Raw genomic sequence first — 16,206 nt, 5'->3', positions numbered from 1 at the left:
TGGGAGTTTGTTATTTTAAATGTTTTTTTCAGTTGTAGACATTTTCAGTTACAGTTATGTAAATTTTTTTCTGCAAAAATAAATTTCAAGTTAAGTCACAATCTGATTATGATTTAAAGTTTGATCTCAATAAGGTTAAAGGGAGGACCAGTTGGAAATAGGCATGTTACAGTCACATTGCATGAAATTTCCATGCTACGCATCCACTTCATGATCCATATCATTCAGTTGTGTTGGCATATCTGACCATTGATGGGTCTAGTTACCTTGAGTTTAGCGAAGACTGCTTTGATCTTATGTTGATGTGATTGATGGACATGATTGGTTATAGATACATTTCGGAATGACAACAATTTTGAGTTCATAAGGTTATTTTCACAAACATAATTTTAAAGTTGCACATATTGCCCAAGTGGGAGATTGTTGGATCAATTTATTTATATGAGCATATATGTGAATAATTATGTGTTGTGGGTTGTCTATTAATTTAAGCCCAAAATAAATTAATCAATTAATGTTTCGGATTATTGGGCTTTAATGTATCTAATGGGTTGTGGGCCTTTAATGTATAGAGACATAAGTGTAATTTCTGTTTTTATGATGGGCTAAAACAGAAATATCAGAAGATATTGATAAACATTTTCTATAAATGTGGGTCATGGTCCCCAGATCTCGTTTTATCACTTTCACTATTCTCTCCCCCATTAAAAAAATAGTTCTGAAGAGAAACTAAAGGATTCTCTCAAGGAAAGAGCGCGTAGATCTGGAAGATCAAGACACGTTCTAAAGAATTCATAATTATGGCTTCAGGTACGCTTCTGCTTAAGTTTTCAGTCAAATTCTTAATGATTTAATGTAATAGATTCTGCGGTTTATGGGTTTTCCCCAACAGGGTATGTTCAACTTGGCTTCCATAACATCACTATGTCGGAAATATCTAGATTTGAGAACTCTTGCAAATAATGACTCGGGTTCAGTTATCATGCGCTAGATCTGTTTCGCAAGAAGAGCCTTGTTGAAGATATCTATCTTTCAAAACCCCATACCACCTAGACTTTTTGGTTTACACATTATATTCCAATTTTTCCGGTGCATTATTTTTCTCCTTTTATCCACTTCCCACCAAAAGTTAGCGCACATCTTTTTAATGTCTTCACAAATAGCCTTAGGAATACAAAAACAGGACATGTCATATGTCAGTATAGCTTGGGGAACTGATTTAATAAGAAAATTTTTGCCACCCTCAGAAAAATAATGTATTTTCCCACTGCATTTTTTGTATACCCGTCACTACAAGAAATTTTACATGTGGCAACGCTGACCAACGTCACAAAATTAAAGTCAAACACGTTGTCAATTATTTTGCGTCGTCGATTATTTTGCGACACAATAACTCGTCGCCTAGCTACGTCTCAAATTTCTTTTAGGCAAATGTCAGTATGCCTTTTGGCGACGCGGTAAGTAACTCGTCACCAACAATATACATATTTCGCTACTTTGAACGCACATGTCGCCAAAATGTATTACCATTTGGCGACTACGGCTTTGCGTTGTGAAATATATTTTTTGGTTCGATTTTTTATATTATTTTAATTATTCGACGACATGAAAAACTCATCGCCAAATATATTAGACATTCGGCGACACCCTTCAAGCGTTACCAATTTTTATATATTTTTTTATTCATCTTCATTTTGCCGACACTATAAAACCGTCGCCAAATTATGTCATTAATTTTTTTTCTATTAAATATGAATATCAAATAAAATAATCAAATATAATTATTTATTAAATAGATGTGCAATTTACTATTCAATAGTCAAATATTTTTCAAAGGTAAATAAAGTAGTCAAATAATGTCCAAAAAACATAATTACTCAAACACTAATTAGATAACATTGAAAAATAAAAAAAAAAACATAATCGTTTTTGGAGGCAAGAGAAGTGGAGGAAGAGATCAAGTTTTATAGCCTCTCGGTGAAGTCTGGAAAGAGAAACCAGGAATAGAATGTTGCAACTGTTGCAATAATGCATCAATCTTTGTTGCTGCTCACCTATAGTCTGTTTTTGCTCATCGATCATTTGTTGCATAGCCATCATCTTTTCACCATCATCATTATGCTTTAATTTGATGTTTGTGACACTAGGACCACCCACTATAGATAGTTTAGGTAATGGATCTAAACCATTGATGTAATGAGATCGTGAGTCTAAGACTTGCGTTATGATATCGACATCTTTGGGTTGATGCATATTATCAACAGTAGAGATGGACAATTCACCTTTTGGCTGAGTCGATCGAACTTTCACCATTTTAGCCTTAAAAAAATAAATTATCAGTATCTAAAACATTCTCAGTCCTTTATATAAATTCTTCTATGTTCATTAATCTATGTCCACCTTATTTCTTAATCTTTGCAACAGAAATGCTACATAAACTCTTTTGTTACTGTAGTATATATATGGAAATTACTTTGCAACAATTTACACTAAACTTCATTAAAATCACATACGAAGAACACTTATAAACATAAACAATAATTATGATCATCACCATATTTACTAAAAATTGAAGAAACGAGATATGCTCTAAAACTAAACAATAAAGCATTTCGAAGTCTAAGATCCAATATTTGCCAAAATCAGCAACTATTTGCAACTAGTTTCAATCCATTATTCTCTCTGATCCAATCAAAGAAGCTTGACCATGCCAAACAATGAAATAGCATAAAATACACAAACTTTTCAAAGGTTTGAGACTTAAAAAGACCAAAAGATTTCACCACCAATAATATAACCCAAAAAATATATACAAATACCAAGACACGTATACATCGAGAGGGAAAAATTGGTATGTCACTAGTATCGAAGCAATTAGTATCCACAACTCTTTCTTAACAAAATAGTAAAAAATACTTACGTATTTTTGTACAGCCCAATCGTTCTTCCATTCTCCTTCTTTGTGAAAAAATTTCTCAAAGGTATCAATCACGCTCGGAAACTCTACCGTCACAAAATCGGCCTTAAAAAATAAAACAGTTATTATCATTTAAAATGTAAAAATACATATTATTTTATAATAAAACTTATAGCAGTGTGATAATGTTGAACCAAAGTTTTCGATCCATGGGCACCCTCAAGCGGCCTACAAAACCGATTATTTTTATTCTTCTCGGATTTTTCCTAGAAAAATAATATTAGTGAAAGTAACACTAAAATATTTGTCAATTAATCTAATTATTGCTAACCATTTGTTCTTTTTTTCCAAAATAATCACAAATAAAATCCCGGTTCATCTTTATTTTGCAACCCATCTAGTTGCTTCCAGTGCCTCCTCATCTTACATCTTTGTTCTCGAATTGCTCTCATGGCGAGCCGCTCTACCTCCGCCTTCACCACACCCTTCTTTGGATATATAAATTTGTTCTTCTAAAAAAAAAACTCATTAATACATAGATTCCTATTATTATATAATTAAAATAATATAATGTAATTTCCCAAACTTACATCAAGACGATCAAAGAATATGAGTTGTTTTTCAACCAAAGTGACATCCTCCCCAGCCGTAATACGAGGAGATATTGTATCTCAAACTATTTGAGCTATCAAGTTATTAAACCATTTTCCAATTTCTCCAACACTAATTCCTGTATATTCTTCAAACTCAACTTTCGATTTATCATGTTTTAGTTTTCTCAATGCCTTCTCGAGAATTTTACTACATGATTGTCGTCTCCATTTTGTTTGTCTGCCTCCTCTGTGAGAACCCAAATTTTTGGGCACATAATTAATTAAATATAGACATGTATAAGAATTTATTTCGAGTTATAATAAATTTGAAAATACAAATAATACATGGAAATCAAAATCCAGTGCAAGATACACAATAAATTAAGGCTAGAAATCTACCTAATTGGAAGGAATTATTACATACAAGGTAGATTTTCTCAACAAGGAAGCATATCAACATTTATGGAATGATTATCTCGAATTTATGGAATGAGCATCTCCAAATTTTGGAAAGAATATCAATCCAATTATGGTAAGATTTTCACCTCACCCCTATAAATAAGAGGATCCTCCCATTCAAATTTCACACCTCAATTTTCGAGTTTTCTCTCCATATTTTCGAAATTTTCTCCCAAAAATTCTGCACGAGTCATCAGAATTCTATCCAGGTTCATAAATTTGTTTCTCTGGCTCGGGTGCTTAGAATCCTATCTCCACCGTTCAAATATGCATTCATATGTTTTGAACAACATATCCAAATTTCAGCCAAATCCAACGGTTAGTTTTTCGTTTATAGCCTTCGTAAGAAAACTGCTCAGATTTTAGGCGAGAAACAGCATACCTACGGTTTTTCATACATGAATAGGTTAAAACGACTTCCAAACCCGATCTCCACCGTTCATAATTTATTTGACATAATTGTGAACGTACTGTAAAAGTTTGAGGTCGATCCAATGGTTCAACAAGATGTAAGGAATTTTACAAGGGCGATGATTTTTCGGTAGATGTGCTGATGTGTTTTCGAAGCATGATTCTTCTATAGTTTCTGAGTTCTTTACGTTTTCTTCCAGTTTAAGGTAAGTGAGCTTGTTTTAAAATATGTTGCATATGAATTATTTCGTTTTCGAAAGTTTCGGTTGAGCACCTTCATTCTGTTTCTACGTTCTTTTTTTTTGTGCGATTTTGGTACGTTTACGTGTTGGCACTGTGAGGATTCACTAAAAATGGGTGGGAATCCCAACATATGGCCCTTCACGATGGGATAGAACCATTTTATGACCTCGCTCCCTTAGAGGATTAAAAATTAGGGACTGGTATCAGTAAACTATAGAAGATGGAAGAATCGCAGTGCTGTTATGATATGAATATGATGATATGTTATGAAAAGCATGATTTGTTTACATGTTATTTTCGAAAATTGTGTAAATATTTTTATGTTGTGCTCGAATGGCCCCCTCTTGCTGAGTGACGACAATATCACTCACCCATTTATCTACCATCCCCTGATAAATTAGAAGAAGAAATAGAGAAAGAAGAATCGGGCACCAGTTTTTGGACTGATAGTGGACGCATGAAGAATTTTAATTAAGAATATGTTCTTGTGAGTTTTTAATTCAAGTTATAAACGCTTCCGCAGAATTTTATCGTTTTCAGAGTTACTATTGTAAAGACGATTCTATTTTTATGGTTTTGTGAATAATAGACTGGTTTTGGTTTATACCATGCTACGATGCTTGTTGTTTGATGATTATGTGATTGTTGAACAATGACGGTGTCGACTAACCCCGGTCTCGGGGCGTGACATCCTCCATCCCCTCCAGATCCACCCTCTCCAGTACCAGAACCACTAGCATTCAAACTAGACATCCTGTAAAAATATATATATATATAAGAAAAATTAATAATATGAATAAATGAATGACATCAAATATCATGGAATCAATGGACAATGATATAAAGAATAGATAAACCAAGAGTAATATTAAAAATATATTTCTTGCTTCTTCTGACGTTGTGTCATTATTTTCATTTTCAATACTATCAACCTCGTCAATTTCAGCAGCACTGTCATCTTGTTCGTCATATTATTCTAATGTGTCGTCTTCAAAATCGTCATCGTCAAATACAAAATCATCTATGTTGTGCAACAAATGATCGATATTCATAACCTCTGGCGGTTCAACATCATCAAGATGGAAGCTGACATTCTTTTAAGTCTGGTAATTCTACCACCAAATGCAATGATTGTGAATTAATTTCTTGCACTACGTGAGAATTGATACTAGTTGTGTCAACATTATTTTCAACTTCAATATTTGGATAGTCCAACTGATTACGTGGTGTATAAGCCTGCACCAATTTCCACATTGGGTCATTCTTGATAGCATTCAAGTAATACACTTATTTCGCCTGCGATGCAAGTATGGATCACTCTTGTACCGTTCTGCCCCAGTATAGATACTTGTGAATATATTGGGTTTTTTTAAAAAATAATTTAAATTTAAAATTTTATTTCAAAACTAATTTGAAAAAAAAAATTTTTGCACAACTAATGCAATCTGCGCTTGGTAAGCGCGGACACTGCCTACGTGGAGCAGCGTCCGCGCTTCGTAAGCGCGGACGGTGTATTTTGTAAATTTTTTCTTTTTTATATATTTTTTTGATTTTTAATGTCCGTTCATTCAGTTGATGCCTGAGAACTTCACGTGAAAGATGAGATTCTGAAAAATCACGTGAAGACCAATAATTCAAATAAGAATCGAAGCTATACAGTCTTCACATTTCTTCTCCTATATAATTGATGAAAAATTCGAGGAACGAGATATCAACTTTCTCTTAAATTTTCTCTCAATTTTCATTGACAAAATGTCTAACATCGACGTACTCTTATATTTTGGTGGTCATGTAATTAGCGATAATGGATCGATTGAATATAGCATTCCATTTGTTAGACCGATACGAGTATTACGATCTATTAATTTGATGGAGTTAGTTGAAGTTGTGCATAAAATGTTAGCAATCGATCCAGCGAATTTTTCTCTGAAGATGTCAACAAAGTATTCATTCATGGAGAGAGCATTTTGGCATGAAATTGCAGTCAATCTCGTTGATGACGATGCTTTACAGTTCATAATGCAATGTGACAACATGCATGTTTTGCATCTGTACGTGGAAGCAAATTCAATTGAGCATAATGTTGGATTTGATGATCCTGAATCTTACGTTCCACATGCATCCGATTCAGGTTTTTATAACCAACCCGGTACGTCTACATATGGTGGTTTCCAGGAGCAAGAATCTTATGTTCCACAGGTTACTGAAGGACTCGCTAATATGAGTTTCGATGATGTAAGTGGGCCTTGGGATCAATATATAAATATCTCGTCGGAACAAAATAATGCTCCATTTTGGCCGAATCCAACATTAGATACGAGCGCTCGTTGTCCGGATCAGGCCAATAATGATGATATTTGGAGGACTGATTCCGAACCCGATATGTCATACAGCGAGTCTGAAGAAGAAGAAGTGAATGTTGATGATGAAGTGAATACTTTTACAAATCCTGATGAGGGGACATCATCTCAACAACCACCACGTGAAACATTACAGAGGCAGACCGTACCATTTCTGTCTAACACTTCTGAGATGCCATCATTTTTCAATAAATATTTTGGTGAAGAGCCTCATGATTCTGTCGATGTTCCTTGTGGAGTGCAATCAAGCTATTACAATCCGGATAGAGGTGAATTATGCGTCAATATGTTATTTAAAATATTACGTGTCATCAATATTACGTATTAACATTTTATAATACCTCATTATTATTCATACGTTCTAGAGAATCCCTTATAATTCTTACCGTGTACCATATGGAGAAACTGGAATGAAAGCATCCAGATCAACGGGAGGTACAACTAATGTTAACCCATTTCGATCGGGGTTAACACATTTAATCCTGCTCCATGCCCATACCTACTTATAATAATAAAAAAAATTAACAAATTTAACCAAAATATTATGTTAAATATTCACATCACATTAATGATACCTGTAGGACATATAAAGGTCCTCCAGCCATCGTAGTCTTCTCTATACGTGACGCGTTACACAACTCATGGTATAGAAATGCTAAAACTGCACTACCCCAACTATAAGACTTCACGTTATCAACATCTCGTAGCAGTTGCAAAAATATAAGTCTAGTTGACCCTCCTTGGCAGTCAGGGAACATTATTCCTCCAATAATCATTAACGCAACACAACGAGTAAATTTCACAACATCTACTTATGAAGTTTCATCATTAACAAGGTTAGATATACAATGATCGTGTAGTGCAGTCATAGACAGATGACCACCTTTCAAATATTTTGATGCTGGCGAAAATCCGAACATATCCAAACATATGTGTTGCCATTCCTCAACTTTATGTGACACATCTACTCCAGTTACTGCTTCACCATCAATTGTTAGACCCCAGATTATTGAAACATCTTGTAATGTCACTGTTGTTTCACCACATGTAAAATGAAACGTGTGTGTCTCGCGTCGCCAACGTTCAACAAGCGCAGTAATCAAATGATTATCAAGAACTTGAGAGCCACATTCTAAAACTCCATAAAAACCCATATGATTTAAATATGCGAGTACACGCCTGTGTAAATAATTATCAGTATACAACTTCCAAATCAAATGGTCTGACCTCTTCACTTTGACAATATAATCAACTGTTAACGAAGACACGCTTGATGACATATGTGTCGCTTGTAAATAGAGGACACTGGGATCTTCTGGATTTCGATTATCTGTCATTCTGAACTATGCTCTAGATCTTCTCAACTTCGTCAAAAAAATTTTTGGTGAGGAATTGAGAAACCGATTAATGCGAGAATGAGAGAGTAAAGATAAGAGGAGGAAAGAAGAGGAGGGGAGGAACGAAGAAGGAATCGGGTAAAATAAGGATTGGACGAATGGAGTAGGGACGGGTGGCACGTGGAGGACCGTCCGCGCTCGGTGCTCCACGTAGGCAGCGTCCGCGCTTACCAAGCGCGGATTGCATTAGTTGTGCAAACATTTTTTTTTTTCAAATTAGTTTTGAAATAAAATTTTGAATTTAAATTATTTTTAAAAAAACCCGAATATATTGTCTACTTGAATTCTTCTCTTCCTAGGATCAGTGTCAATGAGGTGACAATTACCTATTAAATATGCAATTTTCTATGTTTCATCAAATCAAATCCAATAAGTGAGTGAATGCTCACTTTTGTGAGCTCCGATGAGATGACAATCACATATTGGATGTGCAATTTTTTTATATTTAATCACATCCAATAGGTGAGTGACATTTATATATATAATATATATATTATAAACTTTAATTTGAAATCATAAAAAAAAACAAAAAAGTAATATCAATATCATATAAAGGAAATTTTGGCAAAAAATTGTGTCTATTTTTGTCACTATCGGAGAGATTCTAATATATATATATATATATATATATATATATATAAACTATAACTGAATTTTGAAATAATAAAAAGTACAAAAAAATAATATCAATATCACATAAAATAAAATTTGGCAAAAAATGTTGTCTTCTTTAATTTTGTCACTATCAGAGAGATTCTAATATACTAGTAAAAAATATACACACGTTGCATGTGTTATTATTATTTTTAATTTGATCAAATAATACTAAACAATTAACACTAATTTATTTTCAATTTAGAAGAGTTGCTCGATTTAAAATGAAAATTTTGTTTAGAATTTTTTCTATGTAAAATATGGAGTGACTTGAGTAGGTTTTTAATAAGATAAAAAGGATAATTATATATTGAATTAAATATTTTGGTGTCATCTAAAGTAGTTACTCTGAGGATCTCACACTTAATAATATAGTATAGAAAGTATAGAGATATAAACTGTAATTTTGAAATTTTGAAATAATAAAAGATACAAAATAGTAATATTAATATCATATAAAAAAAATTTTGGCCAATATATATACATATATATACATAATTATTACTCACGTCCCCATGAATATATGTTTTATGCATGATCTAGATATCATCAAAACCAATCAGAGATCCATTTATTTCCATTATTCACTTCCGTCAATTCAAATAAGGATCCATTAATTTCAAGCCATTAATTAACACTAAATAAAAAGACTGATAATTTGAAGTCACTCCACGAGGAGGCTTGCCAGCCCCTGAACAAACTCATGCATGTAAGAATCCTCCAGCCCTTTGGTCAATAAGAAGTCCCTCCACTTGCCATGATTTTCCATGATTTCTTTCCCAATCTCACTCTCTTCTTCCATCACCAGTTTGATCGTCTCAGTCACCGCCTCTTTTGTGAAAAATCCATCTTCTTCTCGCCTCTTAACCTCAACCCCGACCCCCAAATTTCCCTGCAAGAATCTTGCATTGATGAAATTGTCCCCCTTGTGTGGAATCAGCACCAACTTCTGGCAGTCGCTCACCATCGCCTCCGATATCGAAACCCATCCACAATGCGTGACGAAGCATCCGATGGAAGGGTGTGATAAGATCAGCTGTTGCTGTACCCAACCTCCATGGATGACGCCTCTTTTCTCAGTTCTGTGCCTGAAGCCTTCGGGCAATGCTTCTTCCACGGTATTACGTCCTTCGGGTGGTTTCAGTGCAGCAAGAAACGGAAGACCTGTGATTTCTAAACCCAGAACCAGTTCCTGAAATTGATCAAGTTTAAGAATTGCTTCAGTGCCGAATGAGCAGAAGATCACTGATTTGGCTTTGAATTGATCCAGCCAATTAACCCATGTCTCGTCTAGACTCACTGTGGGTGTCTCTGGTAACACGGGGCCTGCAAGAATAAACGGTTTTTTGTGTTTTTTCCCAAGAAATTCACAGTATTGCCCATCGATTTCTCTGCATGATTTAAACCCAAGTGCATCACATTCTTCCATTGACATGAGCATGCGTTGCACGAAGTTCATGCCACTCCCATACTCTATCAAAGTGCACCATTGCCTCCGCGAACGCACTTCTTGCGGACTAAGCTTGATTCCTGATGGAGGGAAACCAATGGGAGGTTCCAACAAAGCATCGGCGTAAGGCTCTTCCCGGAGGAGGTACCCTACAGCGGCAGGGCTTACGATCATATAACAAACGGATTTAATGCCTAATCGCCTCGCCAAAGCTGGCAACCAATGCGTGAAATCGTAGAACGCGAAATGGGGTTTGATTTCTTGTAGTATAGAATCAACCAAGGGTTGTGTGAGATCCATTGCGTGCCTGAGAAGTGGACCCATCGAAAAGCTAATGTCTGCGGTGGTTTCGGCTCCTTCGGGGAGGCCATCAACACGAGGGATTGTAATCGGTATGAAGCTTATGAGATCCGGGTGGAGATTGAATTGGTTCAATTTGGACAGTGTTTTTGTGGGGAGGATGAAGAAGATTTTGTGTCCTCTTTCTGCGAGTTTGTTGGAAAGCTGAAGAAATGCTGTGAGATGCGCCATGGCCAGCCATGGATACATCACAATCTTGAAACTTTCTTCACTCATCTCTCTTCAGTTTTTTAGGTAAATCAGGAAAATATATTTTGAAGGGAAATCGAGCTCAAGTTTAGGACAGACGAGGTCCATCTTATAGAAGATAAAGCTAGCAGAGAACATGTTTCCTTAATGCATTTTCTTTGCGACTGTAATCTTGTCTACTAGCGTCACGATTTATTTCACCTCACCTGTAGACTAGCATAGATTACAAAGGGATCACATGTGTTTTCACGTTGCGAAAGTATTGCATCACACTAAAAAACGATTTTCTTTTCCTACAGTTAAAATACTACCACTACAAGAAAATAGTGTAAGAAAGATTCTACAAATTTTGGTAGTTCAAGAAGTAATCACATATACGAAAATAAATTACCTCCAAATGCCAAAAAGAAAGAGAAATCTTACTTAGAAAGAAGAAGTGAATGATGAGATAATGAAAGAATTTGATAAAAGACTTGGAGCTTTATCTTTTTGACACTTTAAATTTTAATATGTAGGAAAATGTTTCATATCAAGGCACTTTAAAATTTTAAATGGATGTTTATCTTTTTCAGTTTTTTTTTTATTGGAGAAATTTTGGTGGATTATCTTTTATCACTACAATTTTTAAAAAGTAGGGAACTTTTCGGGGAGAGATTTTTGTAATTCAATTGGTTAAATGAAAATTTTGGTTGTAATATTATAAAATCTACCGTCAAAATTTTGGCACTTGTGTAATTGAATATATGGTTAAATAAAAAATTTAAAGAAACCAACATCATTATCTAATCAACTTACAAAAATTTTAGATTATATATTGAGGAATGATTTTTGTAGATTTATTATATCATTTTCATATTTTACGAAATTTTCAGATTCCAAAAAAAATATCGAGATTCCATAAAATCAAAATTACATCTTACGTGAAGCATGTGGCTAGAATATTAATATGTGATTTAGATTTATATAACATTAGTTAGGAATTCTTTGTACATATTTAATTATAATTTAAAAAATATTTCAATGATTCTATTTATATATAATTTTTATTTTGTTATTTTACAGATTTAACTATAATTAAAAAAAATTATTTCAGTGATTCTATTTATATATGATTTATATTTTGTTATTTTGTGGATTTCAGTTTTAATCATTGGACTTTCATTTTTCTTTTCAAGTATTATATATACTTGTAATTCGGCATGCGGATTTTGGTGAGCATAAATAATTTATGTTACATCTAAAAATAAATTACATTTTTTATTTTTTAAAATTGAAAAAATAAAGTTGAAAGATGATAGTAAGCATTAAATAATAAATTCAATTAAATACGTATTTTATTTTTCGCTATTATTTTATTGATTGAAATTATAAAATAAATTTATATTATAATAATTATATCATACTATTGTATAAAAATGTCTTAAATATTAATTAATATACTTTATAAAATAAATTTATATTATAATAATTATATCATACTATTGTATAAAAATGTCTTAAATATTAATTAATATAGTATATATATATATAATTGGTAAATTATACATTCAAATTAATATATATTAAAATTATACATTCAAATTAATATATATTAAAAAATATTTATTACTATATAATAAAATAATGTATTTCTCTTTTATCTATAGTAATATAATTATATATTGACGCCTCTTGCACGTGATGAATTCATATATATATATATACATATATATATTATATATATACATAAAAGTATGTTAATTAAGTTTCATATTATTTTCAGGATATTTTGAGTTAAGAGTATGTCTCTTGTGATACGGTCTCACGAATCTTTATATGTGAGACAGGTCAACCATATCGATATTCACAATAAAAATTAATACTTTTTCATGAATGACCCAAATAATAGATCTGTCTCACAAAATACGACCTGTGAGACCGTCTCACACAAATTTTTTTCATGAATTAAATATTCAAAATTTCAAATTAAGATTAAAAAATATTTAGTAATTTTAAAATTTTAAAAAGTAGATAAATAAAAATAATGGATAAAACTAAGTTTAAAGAAATAAAACAATCATGGCACTCTAAAACTTATATTGTTGCATTACAAACATACTCATATTTTGGGATCGAGTTGACAAGTGGCCACTGCTTTAAGTGAACGTCATCTCCAAATCAGGAAATAAAACATTGCCAACGGAAAATACTTCAATACACTTGCACGTTACCTGAAATTCTTCCCCATTTATATCACTTAAAGAGTGATTGTATACAATAAAATTGATATCAACAAAATGCATTGTATCAATATCATCTTCATCACCCATATTGTACCATATTGTATGTATCTCTTGGTGTGTGACGAATAACACAATATATATCAATTTATATCAGCAAGAACACTTTGCACTAGCGGTATATAAAACAAAAGCTAAAAAATATTCAATATATAGATATAGTTTAAAAACAATCCTAAAAAACTAGAGCAATAAAAGCGGTCCATGACGACGTTTTTGTGAAAACCGTCGTTACATGTTTTCAATATGAGTAGTTTCCAGAATGCTCCTAATAGCTATATCAATAAGAACAATTTATAAAAGCGTTTTATATGACCAATACTAAAAGTATTAAATAGGTAAAATTTCTAAACTCATCCTAAAAAAATAGAGCAATAAAAGCGGGCAACGACACTGGTTCTGTGAAAATCGTGGTTACATGTCTTCAATATGAGTAGTTTCCGGAATGCCTAGTAGTAATATCAATAAGAACTATTTATAGAAGCGGTTTATACGACCAATATAAAGCATTCAATAGGTACAATGGCTAAACCAATCCTAAAAAATAGAGCAATAAAAGCGATCCACGACATAGGTTCTGTGAAAACCACTATTACATGTCTTCAATATAAGCAATTTCCGGAATGTTCTAATAGTTATATCAATAAGATCAATGTATAGAAACGGTTTATATGACCAATACTAAATGTATTTAATAGGTATAATTTTCAAATCAATCCTAAAAAAACAAAGCCATAAGAGCGGTCCACAACACCAATTTTGTGAAACCGGTGTTAAAAATATTCAATTAGAGTAGTTTCCAAAATTGTCCTAATAACTAAATCAATAGGAGCAATTTATAGCAGCGATTGATACAAATCGGTACTAAAAATTGCGCAACTAAAGCGGTTATGCGACCACTCCTAAAAGTAAAGAAATAGAAATTGTTTAAGTAAAACTGATTTTGTTGTGCAATTTGCACGAGCGTTTTTAAAAGTGCTTCTCAAAAACCACTTTCAGAAACACTTTTTTTTTTGTAGTAAGGTCGTGTTAAAACCCTTGTGTCGGGACATTCTGATTAGTGTACTGATATGAGTATTGTTCGGCAATTCTTTAAGATATTGTTACGAGTTTGTTCATCACTAATTTGGGTTTTTCTTGAATCATTTCATAGTATCTGCATTTGATTTGTGAATGTTAATGGTTGCTCAGTTTAGCATTTATCATCAGAGCTTGATATGAATCTGTTTACATGATTTTGTTTTGTTGTACAGATCGAATAGGAAGGGTTTCAAGATTTCCCTAGCATGCAGGAGATTTTGTTATAACAAGTTGTGAGTAAACACACTAAATCCGATTAAAGATTCTAATTTGATTTACAGGTTTTAGAAAAAGATTAGGTCCAATAGTGTAGATACTGATTGTTCATAGAAAAACATAATATTTACATTATACACACTCGTTAAAACTAAAAAAAAATAATTGTTTCTGTGTTTGAATGGAAGGATATACGCTTGAGACATGGATTTTCATAACATTAGCATCATTTACAATCCCTTCTTCCATTTTCATACGGATATTTCCTTAATTTCTATTTTTTATCTGTTTTTCATTTCGTTATTTGGAGTTTTGTGAACATATTTTTGAATTTCTGTTTGGTTTGATGATACAGATCGAAATCTTGGGAGGATTTTGTTGATACAAGGAAGCAAAGCTAGAAAACAGGTAGAGTGAACTCTGCTCTCACTTTTTTGGAACCCTAGTGAGCTCTCTGAATTTTTTGGCTCATTTTCTTTCACTTATGTCAGATTTTAAATTATGTTATCATTTTTTGTTTGTTAATCTGTTGTGTTTTCATATTGTTTTAATGGAACAACGAGTTAAGTAGCGAGTTAGTATCTGTTGGCTGCCCTGCATCAATATTTTCATTTTTTTATATCACAATTCAGACTTATTAAGTGGTAGTGTTATTAGGATGAAGAAAGAATTTGTGTCAAGTATGAAAAGCAGTGCAAGAGGCTTAAAATTTAATCATTTTTTGCTGCTGCCAAATGAATCTTACTTGGTTCATTCAAAAATCTGGAAAGCAAGCTTATCGAGTTTACAGACAGTGATTGGGCAGGATCGGTTGATGACCGAAAGAGCACCTCTTGATATATATTTTGCCTATGATATCATGGACCTCAAGAAAGAAAAAAATTTGTGGCATTGTCTTCTGCAGAAGCAAAGTATATAGCTGCCATAGATGCAGCTAGTCAGGCAGTTTGGCTCAGGAGAATTTTGAAAGATTTGAAATTTGAGAATGACGAGGAAACAACAATTCATTGTGACAATATGTTCGCAATTGCAATGACGAAGAATCCAGTCTTCCATGCACGATCCAAGCAATCGAAATGCGACGTCACTTTATTCGATATTCTGTTAATCAAAGAAAAATATGCATGGATTTTCTCAAGACAGATGATTAGCCAGTATATTTTATGCAAAGAATCTCAAAATCGATAACTTCGACAAATTCAAGAATGAACTCAAGATTACAACTTAAGAATGGGTTATTAATTGAATTAATTTGCAATCTTGAGATATCAAAGTTTGACCGTTACCTTCTAGAATTGCCTAGGAAAGGATTGTCAAGGCTTGAAGAATGAAGAATTGATCTCGTGAGTGGTCATCATTTTAATATGGTTGACTAGGCTTATTTTATTCTAGATGTCTGTTTAACTGTAAAGTGGTTCTTCATGTACGTGAATTCAAGCTGAAAAACAACAAAATATAAGTGTGATGTAGCTACTCTCAAATTCACCCAAAAAAATTCATATTTTCTCATATTTTTACTCTTCCGCACCCAACAAATGTGGTACCGGAGAGACAGGCTATAACCATTCCAAGTCTTGTCTAAAATTAGACAAGAGTTG

At 32.9% G+C, this 16,206-nt stretch overlaps 2 protein-coding genes across 2 annotated transcripts; both read right to left on the bottom strand.

The window, feature by feature from the left end:
* Nucleotides 1-7,795: 7,795 nt before the first annotated feature.
* LOC142505358 (protein MAINTENANCE OF MERISTEMS-like) lies at nt 7,796-8,320 on the bottom strand. Its single transcript, XM_075618321.1, has one exon. It carries the CDS (start codon nt 8,318-8,320, stop codon nt 7,796-7,798), a length of 525 nt encoding a protein of 174 aa, XP_075474436.1.
* A 1,238-nt stretch (nt 8,321-9,558) lies between these two features.
* Nucleotides 9,559-11,144, bottom strand: LOC142518177 (cyanidin 3-O-galactoside 2''-O-xylosyltransferase FGGT1-like). Its single transcript, XM_075620895.1, has one exon. It carries the CDS (start codon nt 11,058-11,060, stop codon nt 9,699-9,701), a length of 1,362 nt encoding a protein of 453 aa, XP_075477010.1. The 5' UTR covers nt 11,061-11,144; the 3' UTR covers nt 9,559-9,698.
* Nucleotides 11,145-16,206: the final 5,062 nt, after the last annotated feature.

The sequence above is a fragment of the Primulina tabacum genome, chromosome 1 (assembly GCF_025594145.1).
Source record: "Primulina tabacum isolate GXHZ01 chromosome 1, ASM2559414v2, whole genome shotgun sequence".
Lineage (NCBI taxonomy): Eukaryota > Viridiplantae > Streptophyta > Magnoliopsida > Lamiales > Gesneriaceae > Primulina > Primulina tabacum.
This window is presented reverse-complemented; position numbering and strand designations above follow the sequence as displayed.